General features: G+C 43.5%; 1 protein-coding gene across 2 annotated transcripts; it reads right to left on the reverse strand.

The window, feature by feature from the left end:
• Positions 1–1120: 1120 nt before the first annotated feature.
• AP1S3 (adaptor related protein complex 1 subunit sigma 3) lies at positions 1121–25262 on the reverse strand. Of its 2 annotated transcripts, none has more exons than XM_009560377.2 (5): positions 19031–19305; positions 10171–10349; positions 8852–8960; positions 7721–7858; positions 1121–5913 (listed from the first exon to the last, which is right to left on the reverse strand). In XM_009560377.2, exons 1-5 carry the CDS (start codon positions 19094–19096, stop codon positions 5878–5880), a joined length of 528 nt encoding a protein of 175 aa, XP_009558672.2. In that variant the 5' UTR covers positions 19097–19305; the 3' UTR covers positions 1121–5877. The 2 variants fall into 2 exon arrangements, with proteins under 2 accessions (XP_009558672.2, XP_053930847.1); XM_054074872.1 differs by lacking the exon at positions 19031–19305 and adding an exon at positions 25075–25262 and having other exon boundaries at positions 1127–5913.
• Between the last annotated feature and the right edge of the window lie 440 nt (positions 25263–25702).

Raw genomic sequence — 25702 nt, forward strand, 5'->3', positions numbered from 1 at the left:
CCGTATGTGACTGTCAATGCACAAACCCAGCCAGTTCTTTGTTTTCCTAGAGTATTCCTTTCTTGCCACAGGCACATTGGTTTTTTCAGAGCTGTTATCCAGCATAATACACACCTAAGACCACGTCACAAGCCCTCTCAAGAAATAAAAAAAGAACATATTCTTTTACCTGGAACTCCTGTGAAGATGTTCCTCTGTGATTTGTCATTGTCGCCTCCACTCAGCTAAGGCTGACTCTGACTGTTAGCTTCCAGAAGGACCCCAAGTCGTGATCTACACAAGGCAGGGAGACTTACACAGCTGCTGACAATTTATTCATGCAAGATCCCAGTCCAGAAAGCAGCTGGGATCCATAAGAAGCTGTAATGAATTTGTCACCCTGTGTAACTAGAGATTCTATATTTGTCATTGTTTTTCACAACAGACACAAAATTCACCTTTGCAGGAAAAAGCCATCAGCATTCAGAAGAAAGTTAGTGAGTTTATATTCTCCATTGCAGAATCTGGTGTGTAATTACATGCACTGGGTTTGGAGCAAGAAGCTCCAGAAGAGAGGAAAACTCTCAGTGGGAGAACTCTCAGCATCAGAGAGCAGCAATCTTCCCCACTGATACACAGGGGTAATCAGATTATTCAATACAGATACATAAACCAGAATTTTCCCCACATCACATAGAATCACAGAATTGTTTGGGTTGGATCATTTAGTTCCAACCCCTCCTAACACGGGCAGGGACACCTCCCATTGAACCAGGCTGCTCAAAGCCCTATCCAGCCTGGCCTCAAACACCTCCAGGAATGGGGCAGCCACGACTTCATCACCCATTTCCCAGGACTGTCTTTAAAATGAACTACAACCAAGGAAAAAAGCCCTCAGCTAAACTGCTGACTACCCCCAGCTTACCGGGCATTTCAGAACAGCCACAAGTTTGTTTTCAGTGTGTTCTTTCCACAAAAGTTGGGCAAATACTGTAGTGTACTGGGAAAGAGGAATGCGAATTAGGTGCTATTTATTTCTAAATGGCCAAAAGAGGAGCTTTGAACTGGTTTATAGCATTTTTTGTATTAAAACATCTGGTTACAAGAACTGTCAAAAAGTAAATAAAAAGATAAGGTGAAGTGAACACGGCAACAGAACTTGAAATAACTACAACTTATGATAATATATATCGCTGGTCTTCCTTAGGGTTCGCCGAACAGTAATTTCAAGAATAGCTTCTTCCTTTCCCTTAGCCTGGGTCTCATTAGTCATGTTCCAAGGCAACAGGTTTCCATGACAGCAAACATTAAGGCTCTTGCAGCACAGCCCAGCTATAAATGCTAAGCTTTCACTATTCTACTTCAACCTAGACCAGCTATCTTCATGAAAAAAATGCCCTGAAAAATACTAACAGACATTTAAATCAACAGCTGTATTTTAGTTGTACTACAATCTTGCTAAGGAATGCACACACTGTTCAATTCAGTAAGAATGTTGTTAAATTCCCTGAAAGGATGCTTTAACTTTTTCTGAGCTCACAAGTTCTTGGCAGCTGTCTAAAGCAAAAATATAATGATGTAAGCGATGATGTAGACTCCATGCTCGTACAAGCGTCAGACAAAGTTAATGAAAATCCCAGCACAGGGGTTCACTGCAGAACTAAGACCTTTGGGTTTAGTCATTTTGTGCAGCATGAGAGCAGCATCCCCCTCACACCAGAGCTGTGCTAACAGAAGTTCAAAGGCATTTGCAGTGAAGCAGAACGTCATGAGCAGACACAGATAGGAGTTTTCTCTTTATGAACTGTTGACTGAACGTCTCTGGGTACCTTTGAAAACCTCACTCTCACTGTTAAACTCTTCTAATCTTCCCTTATAAACCAGTCCCTCCTGACCCCTAATGTACCGTTACTGCATGCTGTATTATTCCAACACAGCACAGTATTAAGCAGAGGATAAAAAAAATGTGTTATTTACTGGAAGGACTGTAAAATAAATGAAAAAAACCAAAAACTAACGGTAATTCATCCTTTCTTAAGTACAGCATTACTCCGTACAGCACAAATTCAGACACAGAATCAGACCTAAGCTTTACATTAAGTTTCCCACCCGAGTTTCTGATTTTTGTAGGTGTGGGGAGGTGTCAAAGATTTATTTTCAGTGGCTCTTCATTAAACAAAGGCTGATAGGAGGTAACATAAATGCCAGTTTTTCTACAGTCATTTGTAAGGGTTAACACCTTTTAATGAGCCACAACACTCAGAAATTAATAGAGACAGAAATGATAGGAATTCATTAATCCTATGAATTCTGTCACTCTTGTCTCTCGCTCATGATGATTTGTCATACTTTTAATATTCCTGTTGCCATTTTTATCCTTATTTTTATGCCAATCTAATGTCTGTCTCTCTCTTTTTAATTGCCGTGATATGTTAAAAGATGTCACAACTCATGAGCTGCAAATAGTTGCATGACAGAAAACCAGCCCCATCACAACTGGTAAGCAGGAAGATCACAGTAAGAAACCTTCAGGCAGAGTTACTAATAAGAAAATCAAGATGCTTTTTGTTAGATGCAGCTGGGGAAAGCAAGGAGGGGAATCTAGGCTAGCAACATGGCCATGATTAATGGTTATTTTAGTAAATGCAATTTTGAAAACTAGGACATATGTGCTTGAAGCAAGGTGAGAGTTTAGATAACCACAGAAGAAGCTACTGAGATTGGGAAAACTGTGAAGGAACCTGCTTTCTAATACTTTTTTTTTTTTAAATAATGATTTCATAAAGTAATCTCAGAAAACTTTACAGTGAGCATTTCCTAGAATAGACGGGCAGGCTGGAAAGAAAAACATCAATGGCAAACACAAATGAAACGGCCAGTGCTTCAGAGTGATTTGTGAATATATACAAAGATATATGCAGCTCCTGCTTTAAGAAAATCAAAGAACCAAGATATTAAGACATAAATCTTCTGATGAGCTAACAGTGCAGTCATCTATGTAGTGTCCCGTTGATGACACCAGTGTTCCACAAAGATAGAGGTAGAGGCATTTTGACACAGTGACATAAAGGTAACCTGACAATAACTGAGTTTTATTTGGGCTTTTTCCCATTAGGAGAAGAGTTGGGTTGAGTTGAATGCCATTCTAACACCACTTACAGGAGTGACCCCTTTCTCATTGAAGGTTGTAATAAGTATAAATATAAGTTTTATATTTCAAAGTATGTTAAGTATTCTGTTACATATGCCATACAGACAGACTGACACTTGCAAAAGTCACAGCGACACTCACCTGCCTACTTTGTGCAGCCCATACACAGGCAAAACCAACGCGATCTGTAGATCTTTCTTAGAGCACAAATAAAATTGAGCAGTTCTTTAGAGTGTTTAACACACACTCAGTGGCACATCCAGCTTTGTAGCACAAAGGCAGTTGGTACAACAGGCACACCCTATTTCAACGATCTTTTGCACTAGGACAAGGAAACTATACTAATTCCTCACATTCCTCAAGCTGGCACTGGATACATCAGTTTCGCACTTCTACTTACTTCAGATGCCATATTGATACGGCTGGTGTAAGTACTTCAGATACCATATTGATACAGCTGGTGGTTAATGTATTATTTTTTTCCATGAGCAATTCTTCATTTGAAGTTATAAAGAAAGATGTCCTATAGATCTTCTTAGAATGACTGAAGAGACAGGTTTATTATGCTCCTATTCACACATAGAAATCTTCTTGTTGGAACTCCTGTTTTGATATACTCCAGAATTCAAGCAACACCACATTTTTAAGAGTCTAAGAATCACAGCACGGCTCCCAAAAAAAGAGTAAAAGCAAATGAAACTACTGATTATCTCACTGAATAGAAGTCACTTACAAAAGTAAAGAGTGGAAAGAGCCTCTTTGCACATTCTGAAGTGGCTTCTTAATCAATTAAACACTCTACTTTAAAAAACTTCATTTCAAACCATGAGAAAATAATATACAACTCATACAATTTCATTAATTTACTATTAAATTCAATGTCTTCAGAGCTATTAAAAGCCCTTCCAGCAATTTCACTCCTTTTTTTCGGTGCTGAAAGTATGCCTTTGACATCCATACACAGAAAACAGATGGATAAAGTAATTACAAAAAGAGCAGCACCATGCTCTAAACCAGCTTGTCACTGTTTTACTAACAGACTAGATAACATAGGCAGAAAAGTGGGCTGAGAATTAGCTAAGTTGTCATGTTGTGTCAGGTGTTCCCACCCTACAAAATAACCCCCCAAGTTCCTCCCCAGGAAGGTACAAACAGACTGTGAAAGAAGCAGCAATGAAAAAAATTAGAATAACTATGTAGGACATTTAAAGATTAAAAAAATCCCTGAAGGAAAATACTGACTGTATATGCCAGAAATCAAAGAAAATTTATGTTGAAGGGAAATGCGAATCAATACTCAGATCATTATGGCATGTTTGTCTGATACCTGTATAGGATAATCTCATGATTTTACAGAGACAAAATATCTATGAGTTATGAGCTGAGATAATTAGAATTTCTCTAAGCTCTGAGTTCCGTTAAAGGAGGAAATAATCTCTCTAAGGAAGCCAGTTCATTCAATTCATAGAACCCAAATTGCACTGACAGAAAGACAGCTAACACACCTGGCTCCCCACACACATCTACTGTGTTTTATAACACACAGTAACAGGCACAGCACAGTTGATCTTAGAATCACAGAACAGTTCGGGTTGGAAGGGGCCTTAAAGATCATCTAGTTCCAACTCCCCTGCGATGGGCAGGGACATCCCACTGGATCAGGCTGCCCTCTCTACTATTCTCTATTTGACCCTCTCCTCTCTATTATCTGACCCTTTTTTCCTTCGTGCACCTTGCAAAGTTATAAAAGGTTGATTAAATTGTCAACCCTTCACAAGCATGGGTCATGTTCAACTACTGGAAAGCTAATTATTACAATAAGTGTGTGAATAGGGGAAAGGAAAACTTTACCGGGAAACATGATTATTGGTGGCTACACAGTGAAAAGATATAAGAGATGATCTTCACCCTAAAATGACCCAGACTAATTTCATTTCTTCAGGATAACTCCTGCTCTCAAGCTGCACAATCACTAAAAATTGTAGCCCTTCTCTAGGTCCAGGGGATCTAAGAAGGCAATAGGAAAATGAGGAGAAAGACAGAAAGTAGCCATCTGCATGCAGCAGCAAAAAGGATTCACTAAACCTGGAAGGAGCCTACCTCCAGTCAGCACAGTCTTCCAGATTAAATAGTGTGCCGTGCACTCTAATAGCAGCTGGAGAGGTCTTATTAGCAGACGAGCAAAAAATAAAAGGAAGATAGTGAAAGAATGGGGCTGGTCCAAAGAGTCACATAATTCTTATACTGGGTGGGTTCATCTTTTCAAAACAAGCTTGTGAAATCAAGGCCCACAACAATTTGGCTTTAAGAAAAAAAATTATTATTAGAGTAGAATAATCATTACATTCAAAATAATGGACATTTGTACAAAAGTAGAGTCATACGGTCAGCAGTAGACCAAAACTAGTAAAAATGCCTCTTCGAAGTACTGTCAGAGTAATGTTTTATGATGACAAAACCCGTAGCTAAAAGACATTGTACAAAATAAGTGTTTAGTCCAGCAAGTAGAAGAGAAACTAGACCAAGCATAATAACAATTCTGAGAAACTCCTGTGCAGAGTACTGCACGCGCAGAATTGCTAAACCCTGTGCTACATTAGCTGACCTTCATCTTCACCATTATACAAACAAACCCCTTCAGTTTTTGGTTTTTGGTATTTCTCTAAGGATCTGGCACATCGGGAAGCTATCCGAGGAACTGCATTTTAAAGGTGCACACAGCAGTTCCTCTCCAGGTAGTTTTAATGTTAAAATGCAGGCTTGTTCATGTACTCTTCCACTGTCTGGAGGAAAAAAAAAAAAAGAAAGAAACGATGCATTATGGGGTGGTACAGTAATATTCAAACAAACCCTCTTGTCCTATTCGAAGACAGTTCTGGTTGGCATAATAGATGTAGCAATGGATATATAATAATACATAGATAAAATAATAGATGTAGCAAAATGCTGCTTCGAAAACCTTTAAAAGCCTTTTAGAATCTAGCCTTCAAATCGTAACATAGCACAGTTGTGACTAATCACGTCTGGTTGGCCTTTGGACACAGCTGGCCTAGTTTCATCTGCAAATGCCAGACCACTTTGAGAGACTGTTTGTCTCGCATAGCGTGCCCCTAGCTAGTTCTAGCAGGAGGCTGTTTCCTTCAGTATTAGAATGGATCCTTCCTAACCTAGGAAAAACTGAAGTAAATACATCACATTCCACCGTTTTTGTCTTTCCTGGCTCAACAGTACAAGTTATAGAAGAGGTCCTGCAGGGTTCTGAATAAAGGTTACATACCTGTGCCCTGCAGAAAAACTACACAGGTGTTCATGAATGAAAGTGGCATTTGCTGGCACGTACCGTTTCCAACTTCAAATGTTAACAGTAGGTCACCTGTTTCCAGTGTATTAGTGAAACAATAGATTCTTCTGTATTCGTATATCATAGAATGGCTTGGGTTGGAACGGACCATGAAGGTCATTCAGTCTAACTCCCCTCCATGGAGCAGGGACGTCTTAAACTCAATCAGGCTGCTCAGAGCCACATCCACCCTGACCCTGAATGTTTCCAGGGATAAGGCATCTACCATCTCTCTTCTGGGCAACCTGTGCCAGTGTTTCATCACTCTCAGCAAAAAAAATTTCTTCCTAATATCCAGCCTAAATTTCTCCTTTTTTAGTTTAAAACCATTATTCCTTGTCCTGTTCCCTCAGGCCCTGCTAAAAAGTTTTTCCCCATCTTTCTTATAAGCCCCCTTTAAGTACTGAAAGGCCACAATAAAGTCTCCTCAGAGTCTTCTCCAAAGTGAACAACCCCAACTGTTTCAGCCTCTATTCATAGGGGAGGCGTTCAAGGCCTTTGATCGTTTTTGTGGCCTCCTCTGGACCTGCTCCAACAGGTCCATGTCTTTCCTGTGCTGAGGGCTCCAGAGCTGGATGCAGTATTCCAGGTGTGGTCTCACCAGGGGAGAGTAGGGGGGCAGAATGCCCTCCCCTGACCTGCTGGCCACGCTTCTGTTGATGCAGCCCAGGACATGGTTGGCCTTGAGGGCTGCAAGAGCATATTGCCAGCTCATGTCCAGCTTCTCATCCGCCAGGACCCCCAGGTCCTTCTCTGCGGGGCTGCTCTCAATCTCTTAATTCCCAAACTTTATCAATACTGAAGGTTGCCCTGATCCAGATGCAGGACCTTGCACTTTTCCTTGATGAACCTCATGAGGTTTTCACAAGCCCACTTCTTCAGACTGACAAGGTCCTGTCCCTGAGAGATGTCAACCTCATTGCTCATAGATTACGTTGTTATATTACATAAATATCTTAGATATGCCTTAAACTGTTTCTTAATGTAATATCAGAGAAACTCTAGCAGTTAAACTGCAAGAGAGGAATTGCAGTATATAGAGAGCTTCAAGATGATCCTGCAAGATGCAAGACAGTTCAACTGAAAACTTATGTAACTGCTCCCTTTACTGTAGTTCTTCCTAACAAAACTGAACTAAAGCACATTTGGATAATTAAGAACCAGAAGTGCTTAGCTGTATCGTAAGCTGTGGACAGACAAGGAAGAAGTAGGAAGATGCAGCGTTCACCTTTTGTCTTCCTCTGCCTTACCTCCTGCAACATGTCAGAGTCTTCTATGGCTTTCACAGCAGTCTTCTTTGAAGTTTCTTGTACTTCTCCCCCAATTATAAACTCATCAAGAATAAAATAAGCCTTTTCAAAATTAAAGATAATATCCAGCTCACACACCTGCCAGAACAAAAGGACAAGCAACATTTAAATGACTTTTTAGAGCATTATATTCTTACATACTATATATTATTACTGGACCAAAAGTTAAGATGATCAAATGTATTCAACACATGCACTCTTGGCGGCAGGTAGCAGGGTGAAGAAAGATACTACCTATTATGTAATATCACAGCTTCTGCACGTATTCTGTCCACATATATAGCCTAGATTTACAGCAAAGATATTCCACTTACTACATTTTATATGATATAGTACTTCCATACTGGTTTTCAGAGAACAAAGCTGCCTTCCCAGCCTACTGACCTTATAAGAGGTCTTACATAGCATGTAATGTGGGTTACATAGGTTCACATAGTTTCACATCGCAAGACAAATTCCCTGTCCTACTGCCCTTACAGTCATCAAACGCTTCTTGGGTTTGAGACAGTACAAATGTGAGTCGTGGCACAGTGATTTAAATAAGGGATGAATTAAGGCAGTGGAGACAATTTCAAAAATATTCATAGAAAAGGTGGACTTCTTGTACTTTTTAGAGACTTACTGGAAGGCTTATTTTGGGCCTTCCTCAGGTACTTTCTTTAAAAAAAAGCCCCACTTTATCTTTTGCCTCTTTAAATGTCCTTATTTTTCACACTATATTATGAAACAAACAAAATACTATATCTAAAGACGTCAGGAATTAAAGGACTGTCACCTGGGATGGTACTTTTTACTAATTTTCCTCAAGCTTTCCCCTTGAAATCTGTCCTGAGGAAGATATACGAAGCATCAAGATCAATTTTTGAGGAGAAAAAGGAAGGAAAAAAAGTCTTATCATCATTTCAGCACTATTTTATAAAATATTCTACTAACAATTTTCATTCTAGATAGAGTCAGTCTATGGGGAAATAGTGCAGGTGGAAACAAAACAGCAACACCAAAACAGCTATAGATAACTGTTTGCTTATCAGAAAGCCAGGAATGCAGCTCATGGGAGAAAGTAAAACCTACGTTTCCAAAGTATCTGTCCAGAAGTTCTACGTATCGATGAACGACCTCTAGTGTCAGGAGCTCATTATCCTGGTCTTCTATTGCACAACAGAAATAGAGACTAGCGTACCTAGGGAAACAAAGGCAAAAACAGGAGAGTGAACACCTGGATCCTCAGCGCTCTGCTTGTCTCTTAGAAGTTATGGAAATGTCAGTTAATGTCTATCTTATCCTTTTAAGAATGTTTTTCTTCCATTCTCATAGTGTCCCTGAGAACACTTTAAAAGATCAGATAATTTAAACAGATTATTAACTCAGAAAAACAAACTCCACTCTTGGCGAAAAGGAATACCTCCTACAGCGGTCTTAATAAAATAAAGAGTAAATCAATAGTAACTTTAAAGGTCTCACTCTCCCGCTGCAATAGCGCTACAGTAAGTGAGGTTAATTAAACTACAGAATGAGTTACTGCTTTTTATTGAAAAATAAAAATAAAGGCAAAAATAAAGGCGGAAGGCGTTACACTTCAGCAAGCCTGCTGGCTAGCAAATGAGCAACTGTTTTACACAGGACTGGAAAGCACGAAACTGCTTAGACCAAAGAATCTTAATAAATTTCTTACAGCACAACTTTACGTTTAGATCAATCCAAGATGGGAGTAACGATTTCCTTCAGCCCTCTGGTGCCGTGGCTGGAGTCCCAGCTTGTCACAGCATCTGGTCAGATGTTTACAGCCATTACTTCACAGCATGGAACTCAACTTTTGCTAAAAGGGAGATGCTGCTTAATTTGTTCTATACCTTAAGGTTACTTTTGTTTGCTACAACCTTCCAGAATTAAAAGGCAGTCAATGCTAAGCATTGTGTAACCAGGGACCAGTGTTATGTTTGGAAAAGGAAAGAGGAATTAACATCTTCCAAAGTAACAAGTATTTCAAGGACTAAATTTGACCAAATGGTGAAAGCACCCCAGAACAGTCCCTACAGCCTCCTGAAGAGCTTGATGAAGCCCAGCACACGTCTCAGCAGGCTACCTTGGTGAATTACAAGTAGTGAAGCCTAAAGCCTTCTAACAGAATTTCAACCACTAAAACTTACTAGGGTACTCCCATTTTTCTCATTTGATAGATTGTACAGGTATTTTTCAGCCCACAATTTACCCTTCCAGTTTATCCAGGGACGCTGTGTTGTTAAACACTGTTAGATTGCCAGTGGCAGGCTCCTACTATCTCAGTCTAGCACTTAGGGTTTTGTTTGGTGAAGGGAGCCTTTATTCTTCCTCTTCTAGCATGTCTTACTTATATGAATAGTGATTATATGTTCTCATAAAATTACTCACACCTTTTGTAAACAAGCTTGAGGTCTTTCCAGTCAACAAAACTACTTGTTTTTTGATTGCGAGACAAAATAATCTGAACGATTTCTCGAATAATCTTTTTCTTCTCTTTATCAGGCAGCGTCGTATACCATTTCTGAAGCCTTAATTTTCCCTGCCGACTGAACAGCAGTATAAAGTGTATCTAGAGTAAACAAAACAACATGGTTAACGTGGGCATCACAGAGAGAGAAAAGGATTCCTAGACCTGATGCAGAAAACCCGCGAGATCTTTGTGAAGGTATCTCCAGCCCTGACATGTGGGGTGGTGTCAGCAAGGTCTTGGCGGGGCTGAGCGTGGGAACAGAGATCCCTCTCCTGTTTCTTCCCCTGCCAGTTCTCCCCTTCCCACGAGACCTTCTCCCCTAGACATCTCCTTTGCATCTCCCTGACCTTCCTTACCTTTTGCAAACAGCAGTTTTGCCTCCTATTCTGCTTCCTCCCTGGGAAAGGGGAAGAGTATCACCACTCTGCAGTGATAAAAAGAGGGCCTCTGCCCCTCCTCCAGCAAGATTAGACACCTTAGTGAGGGGAATAAAGACTTGTATACAACAGGGCTAGGGAGATGAGAGAAGTAAAGCGTGGCACAAGACTAGAAATATGAATACCTAGATAGTAATAACAATCACTAACAATTCTGGTATTGTACTGTTTCAGCTCACAAAGCAGCATGTTCCTAGAAGAGGCTATAGAGAGCAGAAGAAATCAAGTACTTCGGAAAGGGAGCTTGACAAGTTTTACTAAAGAAACATTCCAGATTATGGAACACAGATGACTGTGATGACAAAGGACAGACCTCAGTGACCAAGGATATTATATTAAATAAAGCATAATAAGTACACTCTTCTAAAATTTCCATTTTAAAGCCAGTCATAATTTTGCATGGTTTGACCTATGATTTTTTTCATGCTTAGCATGTACTTATCACGACTTCTGAAATGCAGAAAAGCTAGCTTTTAAATGCCAGTGGGTTTTAGGAGAAAAATATCAATTCATATTTACATGCATACTTTTATTAGTAAATTAAAACAACAGACCATAACAAGTTTTTAAGCAGTAAAGTAAGTGATCTACTCGCAGCATGGAAACTGTTTTAAGAAAAAGGAAATCTATGACATCAGTCTCAACGGGATATCCTCTGCTACATGGAAAAAACCTAGCAGGGACAGAGGTGCTTCCAATGACTGAAAACAATGTTCTTGACAGGCATCCTCATCACTTTTCTAACCAGTACCAATGTTCAGAGGCCAAGAACTTGCCTAACTGTAGTCATAGCAACGTGCATGATGACAGGCAAGTACCCACTTACCCGTGCAAAGAGACAAGGCTTCTACCAGTCTTTGGAGGACAACTGAGAAGGCCAAGCTGGATGAGGCTTTGAGCAACCTGATCCAATGGGAGGTGTCCCTGCCCATGGCAGGGGGCTTGGAACTGGATGATCTTTAAGGTCCCTCCCGACCCAAACCATTCTATGATTCTATGATTTTCCTCACTTGCTCCCAATCCTTGCAAGCTCCCAATGGAAGAACTGCCAGGTCCCTTGCCATATCCCACTCACTTAGCTTACCTTTCTCTACAGGTTCTCAATCTACAGCCTAATCCCTTCTCCCTCTTGTTTTCTATCCAAGCTGGTGCTCTGACTATACTTCCCCATCACTCCATCTCTCCACTGAGGACTAAAGTTATTATTCACAATTACTATCCAGATTACAATACAGATTTCTGTAAAGCCAAAATCATTCTATGCTCTGGTGAAGTCCAAGCAGAGAAGTGTACCATAGACGCTTCTATTTAAAAGAAAAAAAAAAAAAGAAAAGAAAAAAGCTACCGGATTTTAAACAAAGCGTTCATTCATAATTCAGAACCATCCACTAGCTATTAAGTCACATAGTTGTTGACTAATCCAGAGATAAGAGTTCTGACTATATTGAGAAAGACTTAAAATGCGGGATCATTTTAGGGAAAGGTAGCCTGTTTTATTCATATCTGCCTGTGGCAGGATCTACTGCTGGAAATAAGCCTCTTGCCATCATTAGTCTAACGTGCTTGATAAAATTACATGGATTTTGTAGCTGCCTTGTGTTGAGTCCTGTAATACTCTCCAGATGAGCTCACTAAATAAAAACAATTATGCTGCTGGCAGTACACACGGCCTGATTGTAGCGGAGATCAAAGCACCATGCTGCTGCCTTTCTCTGTCCATATTACCAGTGGGGTTTTGACATGGTAATACTCCAGCTGTCAGGGTTACCTCTTCCCAGGAGATGAAGGGATAGTACCTCCTGTCCATACACTTGTCCACTGGATGGATGAAAGAAATGATGAAGGAAAAACTATTCTGCTTGCTGCACAGCACATTAATTCTAAAGCCTTTGTACGGATGAGTGCATTTTGAAAAGCAGAGCTTATGTTCTGCAGATAAGAGCAGTGGGTCGGCAAGAGTCCATCTAAAAGAAATTGGGCCCAGATAGCAGCGATTTGATAAACAAATTTCTAAAACTATGGTTAATCAGACAGGAGAGATTGATCTGATTCGATTGAAAACACAGGGAATTAGTCAGTGAATCTCTAGCAAAAGCTGACAGCACATTCAGCGTAATAACATCATGCTGTTTGAGACATCCTTGGGAAGAAATAGATTTGCCAGCTGTGCTTCAATAGGGGCAGATAATGCAGGGGTATTCTGGTTTGAGTTCAGCCGCTGGACACAAAGGACTTTAAACGTGAGTGCCTGCGGATAATAAATACACCTCCAGGAGAGCAGCCTTATGCCTCTAAAAGGTAAAATACCAACAAGTCAGGGAATTACTGAGAATATTACTGCTATTTTCTGTTGATTAGTTCACTTCATAGAATCATAGAATCACTAGGTTGGAAGGGACCCACTGGATCATCGAGTCCAACTTCAATAGGTTATGCTTTACCCACGAGAAAGTGAGCTGCTCTCCATATAAAAGTGCTTTGAGAACTCCACTATTGCTCATACAGATGCAGCTGACGTTTCACCACCACTTTCAGGGGCAACATTCTTTACAACCAGAAAATAAACATTAATATTCTTAAATGCGATTCATTCACAAGTTTCAAAAATCCTACATTTGGGTCTTCCATCCCGCACTCTATTTAATATGTGGAATATAACTACGTATCTCATAAGATAATTTTACTACTATATAGGAATACATACAGATAGAAAACAGATAAGAGCCTCTACTGTAGTCCATTTTCAGTGTTAGCCTGCAGGAAAACAGTGGACCCTAAAGCCTAGGCTGGCATCACAGGCCAGCTAAGCTCTCCTATAACAAAATAATGTATTAGAAAGTTGCAGATGTTTAGAAGAGTAAATATTGCAAGGTTGGTTTTTTTTTTCTCTTGATTTTTCATCCTTTTCCTGATTTCTGAAGTCCATTCAATCTGGAGAACTCTCTAGGAGGTAAATAATATTACATTCTCAAGAGGTTAAATGGCTTAATTCCTGGAAGTGCAAGCATCCAATTCCATAGGCACTATTTCATTTAGTTCAGCTTTGCTCTGCCCGGCCACACTGACATGACATAACACATTCGTGGCTCTCATAGCCCATTCATTACAGCTCACTGGAAAGATTATGATGCACCAATAAATCTAGAAATGTTGAAGTACTGCACAAACACAAACCTACGAGGTCATCTGCTCTGTGCTCCTTACTAGCTTTCCTATCGTGCTAATGACAAGATGGATGTTAATGAAGGAATTTTTGGCTTATTTTCAGCAGGCAAGCTGCAAACAGAGGTAGATTAACTTGCAATGTTTTACTCCTCTTTAAAAGTTCTAATTCCATGGGATAACAAATGCAAATTACTCGCTTCAAGCAAAATACCTTTGAATTTGGTTCCCTTTCCTATCATTCCAGGGCTGCTGGCTGTGTACCAATCACCCCAACCCTGGGATATGCCAGAGGGAATCTGTAAATCCCAGCCTGAGTGGGTCAGGATGAGGAGTGCAGTTCCTATGAGAACATCGACTGCCTCTGCATGCGGAGTCTGGAGGATACAAGCCTTGGTCGGGAGCTGAGTGTAATTGTATTAGCCTGTTTTACTGAAGCAGACCAAACCATACACAGCATTGCATCAAATGATGTCTGTACACATCAGTAAGTAGCCTAAATGAGTGCATTTTATATTTGTAAGCCATTATTTTCTAGTTGGAAAAACAGTGGGCTTTTTAAAATCAAGCATTTAAATCAGATTTCTAAATCTGAACTCTATCCCTTTCTTATGCACACCTGAAACAACTGCAACTGTAAGTTGTACAACGGGTCAGAAAGTTACAGAGCCTTCCGTTTTATAAAGATCTACAAAACCGTACCAGGATAACAAAAAACACCCGGAGTTTCAGGATTATGAAAAAAACAAATATTAGACTTTGGTATGAAATAGTTTAACATTAAACAGAAGAGGCAATGAAAATACAAAATACAGAAGTTTCACACGTTCACAAACTGCAAATTTAAGTAAAATCATAGTATTACAGAATCATAGAATGGTTTGGGTTGGAAGGGACCTTAAAGATCATCCAGTCCCAACCCCCTGCCATGGGCAGGGACACCTCCCACTGGATCAGGCTGCTTAAAACCCCATCCAACCTGGCCCTGAGCACCTATAGGGATGGGGCAGCCATGGCTTTTCTGGACAACCTGTGCCAGTGCCTCATCACCCTCACAGCAAAATATTTCTTATTAATTCGTAATCTCAACCTCCCCTCTTAAGGCTTAAAACTGTTCCCCTTCATCCTGTCCCTGCACTCCCTGATAAAGAGCCCCTCCCCAGCTTCCCTGTAGCCCCTTTCCATACTGGAAGGCTGCTCTAAGGTCTCCCTGGAGCCTTCTCCAGGCTGAACAACCCCAACTCTCTCAGCCTGTCCTTGTATGGGAGGTGCTCCAGCCCTCGGATCATCTCCATGGCCTCTTCTGGACTCGCTCTAACAGCTCCGTGTCCTTCCTGTGCTGAGGACTCCAGAACTGAACGCAAGGCTCCAGATGAGGTCTCACCAGAGCAAAGGGGATAATTCCCTTCTTTGACCTACATAGAACGGGAAAAGGAAGGGAAAAGGGATAAAAAAAGCCACACCTCTGGCTGCTGACATCACAACTGAAGCCTGAGGAAAACCAGACTGACTGGCTGGACCTGGTGGAGGGGAAGCGACTTTTTATGATAAAGTTCTCTCTTAACTTATTTCCGCTCCCTTGAAGTCTACTTGGTTTTCTGGCACTGTTTTAGTCTGGTCGAGTTAATATTCTGCTTATCTTTTACTATTTATTATCCTGTCCTCTGATATGAAAGAATGTATTTCCCAGCACAGGCAGCTGTCCAAAATTTGGTTTATTAATATTTATTTTTACATCACGTCTGAAAACGAACAGAACCTACTTGCATTAAATTGTTTCTTTTAAAAAGTATGAACACTCAAATTATTCCAGCCACTAGCTAATCTTTCTTTTTCTCCAAAACATTTGAAAAATAAAAAATTCCTTTTAGTTTTTTGCTTTGTTTAGTGGTTTTGGAGGGAGGTAATTAAATACTGAAACTTTTCCAAAGAAAACGAACAGCTATACTGTGAACACACAGATGGTTTGGAATGCCATGCAGTAAGGCTAAAATGAGAAAGATGTACTGAACAGACAACTATCGACCTGATGTATAACAATCTAGAAACATCAGGAAGGGGCAGAATAATAACTCACAGAAGTATGGGTATTTTGGTATTCTGCTGCTGCACAAAGTCCCCATCTGGCTAGTGACTGTTCACAGAATCATAGAATTATTAAAGTTGAGAAAGACGTGTAAGCACATCCAATTCAACCATCAGCCCAACATTACCGTGCCTGCTAAACCATGTCCTCAGTTGCCACAGCCACACGCTTTCTGAACACCTCCAGGGATGGAGACTCCACCACTGCCCCAGGCAGCCTCTGCCTGTGCTTCACCACTCTTGCAGCAAGGAATTTTTCCTAATCGCCAATCTATATTTCCCCTGACACTACTTGAGGCCATTCTCTCTCATCCTATTTCTTGTTATTTGGGAGAAGATAACAGCACCAACCTCACCACAACCTCCTTTCAGGAGCTGTAGAGAATGACGAGGTCTCCCCTAAGCCTCCTCTTCTCCAGACTTAACAACCTCAGTTCCCTCAATCACTCCTCATAAGATTTGCACTCCAGCCACTTCCCCAGCTCCGTTCCCTTTCTCCAGATGTGCTCCAGCCCCTCAATGTCCTTCTTGGAGTGAGGGGCCCAAACCTGACTGCAGTATTCGAGGTGCAGCGTCACCAGCACTGAGCACAGGGGGACGATCCCTTCCCTGCTCCTATGGCTACACCGGGGCTGATCCAAGCCAAGATGCTGTTGGGCTTCTTGGCCACCTGGGCCACTGCTGGCTCATCTTCAGCCACTGCCAACCCACAGGTCCTTTTCCACCAGGCAGCTTTCCAGCCACAATTCCCCAAGTCTGGAGCGCTGCATGGGGTTGTTGTGACCGAAGCGCAGGACCCAGCACTTGGCCTTATTAAACCTCAAACAATTGGCTTCATACCTATATTTGCAGGTTTTAAGGAGCTTTAAATCAATTATGTAAAATCAAAACCAGGCTACTTTATGAAAAATATTAATTTCCTTACTTGTTTACTTTGTCACTAAAACTATTCTTCACAGCAGTGCAGAAGCTAACAGATATGTTTGTTAAATACTGCAGAATCTCAGCTTTAACATTTAAAGCACGCATTTAATCTGTATGATGAAAGCAAATAAGAAAAAAGAGAAAATAAGTGCAAAAAGAGGGTCACTAAACCACCAAAGTAGCATATTGTTGCCTAACTGGCACAGAATTCTTTCTCGCTTAATCACCATTAGGAACATTTCTGAACAATTTCCCCTAAACAATACATTCAAAGTCCATGCAATAAAAGCTGTGCCAGATCATTACAGGCATATGTGACTATAGTTACACATTGATTTTGCTTTTCATGATGCAGAAGTCACACTTATCTTATTACTGAAGATTTTAAACTGACAGGCGTACTAGCATTTAAAGGGTATTTACACCATATAGTATCGATTCAGCCAACAACCTTCTTGATAGCCTCACTAGAGTTAAATAAATCTCTAATCAAAACAGTATAGCTGAGCTCAAACCAAAAACATCTTGAAGCTTCTCACTTCTGATCCCTACCTAAGAATCATAAACAAAGCCCAAGGTGCTTTTAAGTGCCCCAGAAGCTCCCTCCAGCTCTGTTCCTGCTTATCACTGCCTCTCTAACACATCCACTCCTCCCGACCTTGACTCAGTTCTCATAAACCGGTAGCATTCCTTCAACAACATGAAGGCGTCCCGCCAGCAGCGAACTCAGGCTTCCAGCACCTCTCCGGAGAGGAGAGACAGCACAGTTTTCCAAGACAGCTCCGAAGACAAGGCAAGGACATCCATTTTTAACAGAAGATAATTATTCACTGCTTTCTTAAATCAGTAGGGTTTGGTTTTTTTATTCCTACAAATGGAATTAACTGCAGTTTCTAGGCAATGAGCAAGAACAAATCCATGCAGGGAGTTCGCATAAAACCTGCCTTGAACCCTGCAATGTGAAGCTGGCAATGCTTCTATGATTCTATGAGAGCAGCCCAGTGACTGCACAAGCAGTACAGGAACCACAGAGATGGCACTCACACCTTCAGCTTTAGCTCCGGGGTCAGATGGCTGCAGAGATGCCAGCTGACCTTACAGAAAGCAGCACAACTGGAAGATATTCAGAGGTAATCATACCCCTCCTGCCTCCTGAGCTGGGCTCACAGAGGTTTTTGTATTTGTTTATACATTTCTGGGAGTCAGTGGACATCTTCATTAGGTTACAACAAGCAGAAGGAGAGGCTGAACAACTTGCCAAGAGAGCTACCCCTAACTCACCATAGCCCCAGTGTACTCTACAGTCTCAGGAAGCTATTTTCTGAGTGTCTTCCTTGAACATCTGTGAAGGAACAGAGCTAAAATCCCACCCAATGGATTCTGGCAAAGGGCGCAGCCTCTTTTATTCTCATTTCGTTTGTCTTATCAGGTATTTGCAAAGCCCTGCTATGCGAAGATTCTGCAGTGCCCTTCCCTTTCCTCTGACCTTTCAAGGAGCAAAGTCAAAAAGCTTTGCTGTGGGACAGGGTGGGCACACCAGAAGGTGAAGAGAGTTTCCCCAGCTCCTCAGCCAGCTGACAGCGCTTCAGCCAGGGACACCCGTGTCTGGTGGAGCAGGAACACTGCAGGGCTGCAGCAGCCTCACATCCATTTCCCAGGTCCCAACAAAGATGCTCACAGAAAACCTGAGCCCTGGTAGGACTGAAGATACACGAGTTAGGATCACACTTGTGTATGACTTTGAAAAAGCCCAGGAGTCAACATCTGGAAACACCAAAACATTTAATTTAGGCATTTTCAAGTGATATGTTCTTGAAAATGTGAAAATTTTCCCTTTTAAAATGGCACTTCTTTGTTAAGGTAAAAACCAATTTAATAACCTCTATACAAAAGAAGCAACCACTATTTACTGAAGGAAGGGCCAGAGCACAGGACCTCATAAAATGCTTTACGTTGGCCCAAAATTTAGCCTCCAAGAATAAAAATGTGGGCTAAGAATTAATTCTGCTATTCACCCAGGTGTTGTCATGAGACTTGGAGGACAGGAAATGCCTGAGGTGCTGCCCCTTCCCATCCTCATCTCCTGAGCCCGGTGGCTACGGAGTTGTGACAGTTTAATGCAGCCATTCCGTTGGATTTGCTAGAGCTCAGAGCAGACAGTCAGAAACTCACCCAACGCTTCACAGGTTCTCCTTCCACCATGGCAAGGCAAAGGCACAACACAAGGAATTTTGGCATTTTTATCAAGCAAAAATGATTCCATTCCTCATTCTTTTGCTGTTGGTGTCTATGGCTCTCCTCGGGGACTAAGCAGAGGGTGATGACCACACAGGAGCTCCTGCGCTGGTTCCTGAGCCATCAATGTCACCTCAAAACTATCTTCAAGCTCCAAGGGCAAGCCGCAAGGCAATAGCAGGCATTCCTGGCTGGTGAGGAGGGATTGAAATGCCCTCTCTTCTCTTTGCAGGTCTGAACAGAGGACAGCAGATGGACATCCTACACGAATTCCACAAGTTAGGGAAGAAAAAAAGACCGGTGCATAGAGTACGTGGGGTTACATCTGTGATATTGAGAAACAGAAATCCAGGACGTATCAGGCCAGAAAGGCACGCCTGACCAGAAAGGCATTGTCATATTTGCCTTCAAACACATAAATGTAAATTTTATTTTCCCACCCCACCCCACCGACTCTCCTTTTGCACCTGACTGGACCTTGCACCCCTCTAAACTGCAACACCTGCGAAAACAGAGGCCAGAGGTGGCCACTCAAGGAAGCATACACATAAAGCAAATAAAGCAAATAAACAGACGACAGCCTGTAGGGATGGGACAGTAGGGAAATGAATGGGCAGGGATGGTAATTAGTAGCTGTGCATCTGTGATACAGAAAGAATTCTTTTTACCGGAGTAGTAATTTAGGCATCACTGGAAAGACTACAACTGGCTGACAAAATGCCTGAGGCACATGCCAAAGTACACCTGTGAGTACTGTGGGGAGGAGCAGCTCTACCTGTTCCCCCTGACCCATCGGTTTCCTCAGTGCTTTCATCATTTTGTCCCTTTGCTGCTCTTGCAAATAACCGATGCCTTCAGGAGCAGGTCTACAGGATGGCTTATAAAGCATGGGATTTTGAAGTAATTAAAGATACAGAAAAACAGCAAACATTTAACACGGTCCTCATACTTGGCAGCAGTGTCTTGCCTCCTCGTAGCCCTGGTTGGCCATTACCCCTCCAGCCCTTTCCCTGCGCTTTTGCCCACCCCAGATGCCACGGCTTTCTCCAAAGCCCTCCAGGCACTCCACATCCCAGTAACTCCTGGCCCAGACATGCCTACAATTTCCTTAGTTGTCAGTGAAGATATGAAAAAAATTACTTCAGCAAAGAAACAGCAGATGATCTATCGTAACATTTCTTTTGCTTTCTGCAAACGAGCTTATTACTCAGGGACAGTAAAGCATGCATCACAATCACTGCAAAGCTTGAGGAGTCTCTGGGGTAACAGCAAAACCCTGTAAGACAGAGAGTATTCCAGATCATATCAACAGTCGTACATCACAAACTTCCTGAGAAGAACCCTAAAACCCATTTTTCCTAGCAAATTGCACAAAAATGGTATTCAGAAGCTCAATTGAATGACAGGGACTAACTGAATACCAGATTACGGATCACCTTCTGAGTAGTACTCTGATCTTAGCAGCTTCCAGAAGGAGAGACCATAAGTAACAGGGCAAGCGGAAAATCATTCTGGCAGTCCTGTCTCCAAGAATCACCAGGTTCAGGATTTAAAGCCAGAAACTGGATCCAGACAAACCACCCATGGACCTGTCTTCCGCAAACTGCATCACCACCAGGACACTCACCCTTGGCATTCATCTATGCCACATGAAAAAAAGTATTCCCTTTTGTTTTCCTCTACATCCAGTGCCTAAAAATTTCACAGGATGTACCCAGACTCTTCTTGCAGTGACTATCTTTACAGCATTCATGATTTCACACTTCCCCTGCAGCCATCTCTTTCCAAGCTGAAAAGTCTACCTACTCAGTATCTTCTAAAAGGGATGCCATTCCATCACCACTGTTTGTTCCCACACTAATTGTTCACTGAGATAAAGGAACAAATACCACACAAAAAACTTCTTTTTTTTTTGGTTGTGTAGAATGCTGCCTCAAACAGCAGGGACCATTGATGTGTAATTTTCTCTCCTTCCCTCCTCTATTCTAATCTGCCGCCCTTTTTGTCTTTCAGAGGTGAATGCCTAGAGGCAAAGTTCATCCTCTTTGCTGGGACAATACTCAGCTGTATCACAGAGTGGAAAACAGCAGTTGTTCTTCAAGCTGCAGAAGGTAAATTCTGTGTAGCATTGAAAACATCTTTTGCAGACCTATTTTAACAATTAAGGGCACAGAGAGTGTTGGTGAGGTCAGTATTCAGAACAGGTGAGAGTTCATGTCCAAACACCAGGCAGGTGTCAGCAGCTGCAGTCACTTCATTTCCACCTACGCTTCTAGACCAGGAACTAGGATCAAATGTCTTACTTAGTGGAAACATTGCTTGGCAGCTCCTTTTTTATTCAGGCCAAGCACACTTTTACAGTCCTGCTGCTGAATGGGATTCTTTCGATCTTTGAGTTTCAGATCATGTCCACAAGGACTAATTTTTCTCCCTACACTGATGAGCAGCACAGGTAGGAGGGCAGCGAGCCCTTTACTGTGCAGGCACCAATTCTGCACCCAAAGCTACACGAGCAGAGCCATGTACTGTCACGAAACTAGTACTGATAACACTGAGGGAGCAGTAGGATGAAAGCGTGGCAACACTTAAGAGGCATGAAAGACTTCTGCAACACATATTCTTGGGGAAACATAACCATTCTTCTTTCTCTCTGCTCTTTGTTGATACAGCAATCCTCCAAGACACATTGCTCAGCTGCACCCATAGATGTTGGGGAGCAGAACTTTGCCTCTCCTCTAAAAGGGATTCATTTTAATTATTTTTTTGTCCTAACCTGCCACAGAGTAACAGGCAGAAAAGCCATTTTCCTCCCCAAGATGTGACGTTAGCTTTGCTAAACACTCTTTCCTAAAACTTCCCTGGAAATCTGCAGCAAAGCAAACAACTAAAACAACCCTCTTGCTAAGAAACCTTGAGCAAGTACCTTCCATTCAGATCTCAGAACACAGAAAAAAAGGTGGCAAGCACAACCATGTCATTCCAAACCAGAGGAAAGGATGGACAGAGGACTTAAATGACCTTTTGAAAGTTCTTCCCTTGTGAACCTGGGTAAGGCTTATTCTTGATTTGTAACCCAGTAACCCTCATTTCTTGACGAACAAGCCCGTCACCGAGACTGGATAACAGATAGAAGAATTTTAAGCGAATAAATACCCTGACAAAAGGACCCTTTCATCAGTACTGGTTCTACAACAGGAGAACAGGGTAAGGCTGACAGTGCCAGTGAATGGAATAACACCAGCAAGTGTTTGCACTTCAGCTTTAGAAAAGGGGAACAAAAATGATGAATGGTAAGAATGCGCACTCATCTTATAAAATTATAACAATCAATACAGCAGACGGTCTCCAAACCGTTAATAAGCAGCACTATTGTAAGCAGTGCTCCCCTGGGACCACCGTGAGTGCTTTGGAAACTGGTATATGCGAAGTGCATGCATCAGGGAGAGTTCTGAGATCAGCTTCCCTGAAATCAACTCCCTTATTTACTGACCTTCAAGGGCAAAATAGGAACTCCAGTTGTTTACATAAGCGTTACCCGAGGGAAGTAGGGCTGTCTCAGGGTGTAACCAGAAAGCCTGTATCTGTATAGAAACTTAAGGTGTGGAATCTGCATTGCTGTCTGTAAATTCATTACTGTACGTATTCTGTTTGTAAAGGTAATGACAGGTTCATCTTTCTAAATACACCAGACTAACACATAGCTAGCATTCTCGCTAAAACAATGAAAAGAAACAACATACCTCTGCCTTTGAGGATAGAAACAAACAACAAAACTTGGCCTCCGATGGAGGAGGTGAGAGACCTTTTGATAACCGATATTACAGATGCACACAACAGGCAACCTGCGCGAGACAGCAGCTCAGAGCACGGTCACGGAACCTGCCCCAAGTCTGAACTGACAAGCAGCGAGATGGTTTCTCAATTAAGAGGCGTCATTCACCATCTCACTGCTTGAGAGCCCACAGTCCTCCTTGGGGAAAATCTAGCCATTATTCCGAGGATGTTGGTCATTGGGTTAACAAATGAGAATAACCACGGCAACCTTTTCTAATTCCAGCAAACCACCACCAAGCACAGCACTGGGGCCTCTCTCCCAGGATCCTGCCAGTCGGTCCTTAAACCTGGAGGGCTGCTGTCACCTCTACCCAGCTGTGGAGCCAGGTCGCACACGTAGACTGGTTGCCATCGTACACGGAACAGAATCAGACCTCTGTGCTCTCTCAGACGCACTGTTGGACAGAAAGGCAGCACTAATAATGACCAAGACCCCACAATGCCCACCAGACCCAGCAGTGGAGCAGAGGCACCCAAGCTGGAGACAAGGCTAACACTCAAGCTCTCCACTGACCTAGTTTTAGGAAAAGCTCTTCCCAATGCTTCCATCACAAGAAAACCCACTGCCCAACACTGCCTTGCTTTGACACCAGAGCCAGCCAAAAGACACAGATCCATGAAACTACACTCGATCCTTCTCCAGGCCCTGGAGTCGAGCCTCAGCTCCTCAAGTTACAGGAAGGCTTTATAAAACCTCTCTCCACAACAGCCTTGTTTTCCTTGTTGGTGAGGAAAGGCTGTTAGCAGGACCCGAGCTCACACCAAGGGTCAGAAAATAGAAAGGAAAAGAATTTAACTTTCGTTTCCTCAAAACAGGTGCAACCTTTGCTCAAACCCACTTGGAAACAGAATTTCTCCTCCTTGGAGCAGAGGCACAGCCCTAGCACGTAACCTGGCACAGAACACGTTTTACCTCTATTAAAAGAAACTAATATTATTCCAGCAGAAAGGTTTTTTTTCTATAAAATCCAAGTTTCTTTTTTTCTAACCCCAAGTGAGTTGCTGAGCTCTGCGCTTCAGCACCTGCCCTCTCCCCAGGCACGCCAGGACAGGGCTATCGGCTGCTCCAGTGGTGCCAGGTCCGAGACCACCTCTGTGGGGACTTGGCCTTTTCAGGCAGGGCCTTCACACGCTCCTCTTTGCTTCCGGCTCCCGGGAAAGCAACAGCCAGGCTGGCACTGCAGAGGGTCTGTCCTCACCTGAGCCGTGGGTCCAAGGGGCAGCCGGGCAGCTCAGGCTGAGCAGCTGGTGTTGACGGGTGCAAGGGGCAGCGGGGCAGCACGGCTTGGGCAGGGCAGCCGGTGCCCACGAGTTCAAGGGGCAGAGGGCCAGCTCGGTGTAGGCAGGGCAGCCGGTGCCCATGGGTGCAAGGGGCAGAGGGCCAGCTCGGTGTAGGCAGGGCAGCCGGTGCCCATGGGTGCAAGGGGCAGCTCAGGCTGGGCTGAGCAGCCAGTGCCCATGGGTGGAAGGGGCAGCAGGACAGCTGGGCTGCAGGCAGGAGCAGCCGGTGCCCATGGGTGCAAGGGGCAGCAGGGCAGCTCGATTTGTGCTGGGGCAGCCGGTGCCCATGGGTGCAAGGGTCAGCTCGGCTCAGGACAGCAGAGCAGACAGTGCCCACAGGTCCAAGGGGCAGCTCGGTCTGGGCAGGGCAGCTGGTGCCCACAGGTGCAAGAGTCTGCAGGGCAGCTCAGCTGCGGCTGGGGGCAGCCAGCGCTCGCAGGGGGGCTCGGTTGGGGCAGGGCAGCCGGCGCCCATGGGTGCAAGGGGCAACGGGGCAGCTTAGTGTGGGCTGAGCAGCCAGCGCCCACAGGTCCAAGGGGCAGCTCGGTCTGGGCAGGGCAGCTGGTGCCCACAGGTGCAAGAGTCAGCAGGGCAGCTCAGCTGCAGCTGGGGGCAGCCAGCGCTCGCAGGGCAGCTCGGTTGGGGCAGGGCAGCCGGCGCCCATGGGTGCAAGGGGCAACGGGGCAGCTTAGTGTGGGCTGAGCAGCCAGCGCCCACAGGTCCAAGGGGCAGCGGGGCAGCTCCGTTTAAGCAGGGCAGCCAGTGCCCACGAGCGCAAGAGGCAGTGGGACAGCTCGGTTCGGGCAGGGCAGGCGGTGCCCATGGGTGCGAGGGGCTGCGGGCGGTGCCCGTCGGGGCTCACTCACCATGTCTCCCGGCGGCAGCGCACCCGCCGCCCGGCGGTGCCGGCCTCTCCCGCTCCCGGCCGGCAGGTGAGGCCCCCGCCTTCCCACAATGCTCGGGAGCGGCCCGGCGCCTCCTCCGGCACCGAAATGCCGGCAGAGAAACTCTGCGAATGGTCCTGGAGTTTCGGAGAGCGAGCGCCCTTTATAGGGCAGGGCGAGGCGAGGTGTGATCCCCATCAGAGGTGTGATCCCCATCAGAGGTGTGATCCCCATCAGAGGTGTGATCCCCAAGACCTGGGACAGAAGATATTTCCCACTTACAGGCATACGTGTAAATTTTTCCCAGAAATCTTATGCATATTCTGTAACTTTCCAAGGACTAATTGTAACGTTATCATGAAGTTCACAACAGTCCAAACTCTCGCTAATTTGGAGCTGGCTCCAACTCTCTGCTTGACCTCGCATTTGAGACGGCAAACGAGGTGTTACAGAGGATACTACGTGTGTTCAGCACAGATCAGACCAAACACAGGACATTATCATCTCCAAAGAATGAACAGCGTCTGCACAAAAACTGCTTGAAAGAAAACTTGCTCTCAGAGGGACATCCCATCTAACTTTCAAAAAATATAATTACTTTGATGAAACT

The sequence above is a fragment of the Cuculus canorus genome, chromosome 9 (genome assembly GCF_017976375.1).
Source record: "Cuculus canorus isolate bCucCan1 chromosome 9, bCucCan1.pri, whole genome shotgun sequence".
NCBI lineage: Eukaryota > Metazoa > Chordata > Aves > Cuculiformes > Cuculidae > Cuculus > Cuculus canorus.

What these genes read in the sequence shown, in the direction of transcription:
- AP1S3 (XM_009560377.2), bottom strand. Translation starts at nt 19,096, where the DNA reads ATGCCAAAATTCCTTGTGTTGTGCCTTTGCCTTGCCATGGTGGAAGGA. An exon ending in GAGAACCTGTGAAGCGTTGG is followed by an intron (nt 10,350 to 19,030) that starts GTGAGTTTCTGA and finishes TGTTTACTCTAG; the next exon opens with ATACACTTTATACTGCTGTT. An exon ending in ACTCTGACATGTTGCAGGAG is followed by an intron (nt 5,914 to 7,720) that starts GTAAGGCAGAGG and finishes TTTTTCCTCCAG; the next exon opens with ACAGTGGAAGAGTACATGAA.